The sequence below is a fragment of the Berghia stephanieae genome, chromosome 1 (assembly GCF_034508935.2).
Source record: "Berghia stephanieae isolate SIO BIC M18660-M18661 chromosome 1, UCSD_Bste_1.3, whole genome shotgun sequence".
Classification (NCBI taxonomy): Eukaryota; Metazoa; Mollusca; class Gastropoda; order Nudibranchia; family Aeolidiidae; genus Berghia; species Berghia stephanieae.
In genome coordinates this window covers 33,737,720-33,742,719 of record NC_088360.1, presented here as the reverse complement: position 1 = coordinate 33,742,719, position 5,000 = coordinate 33,737,720, and the positions used below count along the sequence as shown (strand labels likewise).

The window sequence follows — 5,000 nt, the reverse complement described above, 5'->3', positions numbered from 1 at the left end:
TCAAATATTGTTTACTTCCATTACTCATTACCTGTCAGCAAGACAAATGCTAGCTGCATCAAAGATTCCAAATAAACATTTCTTAGATAAAATATAAATTTTTTATATTGATGTGATAACTAGACATTGATAGTCACTCACATTGTGTAGTTGTGGTCACGTTTAAAAAAAATTAAATCATAGTATTGTTCATTAATTAATAACTTTATTAAGGTGATTGGTAGATGATTTTTTTCTCCTCAAACGCTTCTCTGAAACGTAAGTAACGGTTACTTTTTCTGCTAGCTGATGAAGACATAATACCAGATTTACCTCTTAGGTCTCATATATTTGCGAGTCTGGTTTTCGAGCGTTATTACGGGCTTGTTTAAATTTTGCTGTAATGGAGAGTATTTTACGTAGAATTGAGAATATTTCTATCACAACGACAAAACTATAATAATTTAGGTTATCAGACTTGAAAATACGTATACGTCGGGTTTGGCCCTATGTTCAATAATTATGTCTGTCAGAATAATTATCATTTTTTGTTGTGACTCGGGGTTACAAGGAATTAAAATGTAACGTTATACAGTCATGTACTTTAAACTTGAGTGTGTCAAACAAATAAATATGAAAATTGATCTTTGTCTGAAGGGACCCGATATTTCGGCTGAGCGGCAGTGGGCAAGTATTGGATTTAGCTTTGCCTAAAATTTAATAAACTGATCTTCCCTTGATTGGACGAAAGACAACAGTAAACCGTATTGGCGGTTTGATGTTACGTAAAATACTCGCTAGTTATAACCTCCCCTCTTCAAAAATAATTGAAAACCAACACTCAAAACTGGATATCAACGTTAACCGTTATTGCCTCTTCGAAAGAATTTAGTGAAAGCTAATATGGTGGGGACTAAAAGAGTGATGGAAACTTCATTCATCCTATTTCGGCATCAAACAAGATAGATTTGTACGAATGTTACACTTTTGTTACGATTATTTTTTTGGTAGTTGCCAGCCAGTTTTGATCACAGTAGACCTAACGGTTAATTTATAAGCTGTAAACAATATATTATATTTATTGGGGATTTGCTAATTACAATTGGTGTCACAACGTCTACCCTTCCGGTTGCAAGCTCATTGGAAGTGTCCATGTAACAAATCCTTCGAATCGGAGGACTAATAATGAATAGGTTATTTATTGAAACATACGGTGGTTTAACTATTTAGTAGCAGGATGTATAGGCAGATTCTCAAGATAACGGGGCTCTAAAGAGCGAGGATGGATGATCTTTATTGGCAAACAGCGTATATTTCCACAAGAAAATAAGATGGCATCACTTTTAAACCAAAGGATCAATTACACAAGGTATGAATCTAGTCCTCCGGAAGAGTGGATTTTACACCTCCGACGAGATTTGAACCAGTATTTTGACATCACACTTTTATTTTGTTCCCGATTGCGCTCATCTAATAGCCAAAGAAAGACGATGCGATTTTTACAATGACAAGAAAACTAGATAAGTCTTATTATTGTGAGTGCTGAGGTAAAGGCTATTGAAATGAACAAAAACTCGATTTTACTCACCTGTCCGACGTAGGAGAATCCAGTGTCTCTAGCTACCCTTCTGGCTGCATCGGGACCTCCACCATGTGTGAGCTCAACCAGCCAGTGGTTGGTGATGACGTCAAATTCCCGGGCTTGGCTCACACTCCAAGGGCTCCATAGGCTGAAGGAGGCCAAGCACAGTAACAGGAGCATCCCCTTACGTAGCGGTAGGCATGATGAGACACAAATACTCATACTATCAACGACGATTCGCCGAGAGTATGGTCTTTAGGAGATATTTGGTTGTGATATCTTACCTCTATAAAAAGCTTTAGACTCTGTATTTATTTTTCCTTGATTCTTATTTCTTGTTTATGTTACGGATCGTTAATCACCCTACAGAGCGAAAATGAAAAATTGACAGAATATCACACGTAGAACACACGAATCCTGAGCTTATGTTGAATATAGAGATTGTGTAATGTGTAATGAGATATAAATATAGAATACTCAGCACTTGGTCAACACAAATAATAATAGTAATTATTGGTCACAGTGACGTCGACAAATGTACAACTTTAATTCCTTTATCATTCAAGTGACCACTTCTTAGTTATCCTGGTTATTTTCTTATGAGAACAAAACATTAACAGTAGTAGACTTCTATGTTTTCAACGAATACCTTTTCCAAAATAGTAAACAAGAAGAGATAAAATGGATCAATTCTTAGCGGCGGAGATAGTTGATCTTGATGGTACGTTCTAATATTTTCTTTTTTTTCTTTTCTCCCTTCTTCTTGTCCTACTGTGTGTTACTATCCGCCATCTGTGCTAAGTTATGCTGGGATCTGAGAGGCTGCGTGTGATGCGAAACTACGTCAACAAAATTCAAGCAAAGCTGGTTGGAACTCACTGCTAGAACTCACCACGGCCGTGACAAGCAGAGGCAGAAACAGCAGTATTGGCATCACTACCACCACATCGTCACCACTGGCAATAGGTAGCAGCAGCAGCACCAACAGTAGCAGCAACAACAATAGCCGTAGCACACACCTCGCGGCACATTCCCGATTGCCTGACTTCCCAACTGACAGGATTCCTACTTGGAAGAGATGGGGACAGGGAACAGCACATTTTCTGCTCATTTGTTTTATCTCCTATAACAAGAAGAAAAAAACATTTCGTTCCATAATTCTAAAAGACAGTTTTCAATATCAAATATCTGCATTTGTGCGGAGGAATAGAAAGGAAACAATATCGAAACATTTCTTGTTTGTTTCCAATTATAATTTCCAATTCATTCGTTTCAAAGGATTTGGCTAAAATTGTCAATTCTTGTGACAACTGAATTTTATTTAAGGATTTTCTCCTTAATTAGTCAACAACTAGTCAACAAATTTTTTTCTACAAAATCCTCTCTCAAGTTTTGATAAGGTATTCAGGCCCATCCCTCTAACAAAAAACAAAAAAACAAAACAAAACAAACAAACCCCAAAATCAATACATCCTCATCCCCAATAGGGAACAAAACAAAACAAGAGAGAAAAATAATTGTTATTTTAATATAAATAAATTGAGTATAGTAATTTCATATTTATAGGATAAAAATAGTTAATAATAAAGAGTTTATGCTCAATTAAAACTGCTACGATCTGTATTTCAGCTTATATATATATATAAAAAAAAAAACAAAAAAAAAACAACAAAACATGAATATCTGATTAGTATTGAACCATTGATTTAGATCCTGTCGTGATACCAACGAAGTACAATTACCAGTGGCTTTGCTTAATATCGTTGTTATATTGATTAAACGATGGAAGCAAATATATTTGACAGTAAAACAAGTAATTGATGATAGGATCTGGTATCGTCCAATTGTAACTGTGGTTGTAGGGGGAGTGGGAGAGGGGGGGGGGGGTTGACGGTGGAAGGAACAATGGATGAGAGAAAGGTAAATAGATCGATAGATAATAATAGATAATAAAGGGAAGAGAAGGCAGAAAGCGAGAAAAAAGACACTGAGAGAGAAAAGTCAAAAAGTGGAGGAGAAAAAAAAGGAAGATATATATATATATATATATATATATATATATATAATATATATATATATAATTAGTGGTGAAGGTGATTAATTGGTTTTCTAATTTCATTATTCCCAACATGGATTAATATTATTGCATACAGCGTTTTAAAAAATCCATAGTTTAATTTCATAAACAAACATAATTTATTTGAATTGGTTACATTTACATCTTTACTGTTAAAACTCAGACCTTAGAAACATATATTTTGCATTTTAAAAAATAATTTTATAATTATAAGAACAATGTAAACATTTTCTGAAGCACCCATTTGCTATTTTCATCATTTCTTTTTATCTATGGCAAAGGAAAAGAAAAACCCCTCCCCCCCAAAAAAAAAAAAACAAAAACAAAACAAAAAAAAAAAAAAAACAAACAAAAAAAAAAAAAAAACAAACAAACCCAAAAAACCCCGACCCCCCCCCCCCCTTCTCGAAGAAAAGCCACACACAAACACAAATAAAATATCCAAGACAAACAGAACAATGGGTCACAATGTAATCACAAAAGATGAATTCTATTTGTTTTCCAATTATCAAATATTGTCGTTGGTCGATAATCAAAAGTAAACAAAGGATATGAGAGGTTACGAGGAATTGTGACCAAATGACGCTTCGCTAAAGTGTAAAAGTAACCAAGTGACTCGAAACGGTAATATATATGAGTGAGTTGTTTTAAAAATAAACTAAAAACTAAATTTCTTTATCGAGGAGGACATGTCGTATTCTGTCGTAATCTGAAAAACAAACAAACACATCTTTAACATTTTGGCCTGAACAATCAGACTTCTACTATCGATCAATTGTTATGACCCTCATCTTGCAAAAAATGTTCAAACCTGGGACTTAAGAAAAGTTTTTGGCAAAATGAGGGTCATTTTAATAGATTGATATTAGAAGTCCCAGGTTTGAAAGGTTTTATGATTATTTTTTTTTTGCAAGGTTATTTTAATTGATCGATATTTGAAGGACGAGCTATCTGGCCAAAATCTTCAATAAGGTTAAAAACAAAAGAATACAATGTAGCAATGACTATCCCGCACAAATCTTTGGGCCTCTTTTTCGCTCACGAAGTGCCCGAATTCGCGTCAAAATATGGGACGAAGCCGTTTCGTATATGCTATTTCAAAAAATTAATTACGACGCTGTTTATCGATGAATATGACTGAAAGTTGGCACACAATTACAAAAAAGGTCATTTTAGATTATGTCAAGCGACAAAACTCGTGCAATTACCAGAAGACCGTTAAAAATAGAATTTTACTCTTTGGAGTAAAATATTTCTAAAACTACCGGGCGTGGAGGTTTCGTCGCTGACAAGGTAATACATGAACATTTCTTCTTTTTGGTTCTAAATTTCATATGAATATGACGAGTACTTTTCCCGTAT

At 34.5% G+C, this 5,000-nt stretch overlaps 1 protein-coding gene across 1 annotated transcript in view; it reads right to left on the bottom strand.

Moving 5' to 3' along the window:
• The window catches only part of LOC144972478 (neuroendocrine convertase 2-like), a 100,953-nt gene extending 98,327 nt beyond the window's left edge, over nt 1–2,626 (bottom strand). The window contains exon 1 of the mRNA XM_078913737.1: nt 1,568–2,626. Coding sequence (XP_078769863.1) covers nt 1,568–1,783 — 216 coding nt within the window. The 5' untranslated portion in view covers nt 1,784–2,626. The remainder of the gene's footprint in view (nt 1–1,567) is intronic.
• Nucleotides 2,627–5,000: the final 2,374 nt, after the last annotated feature.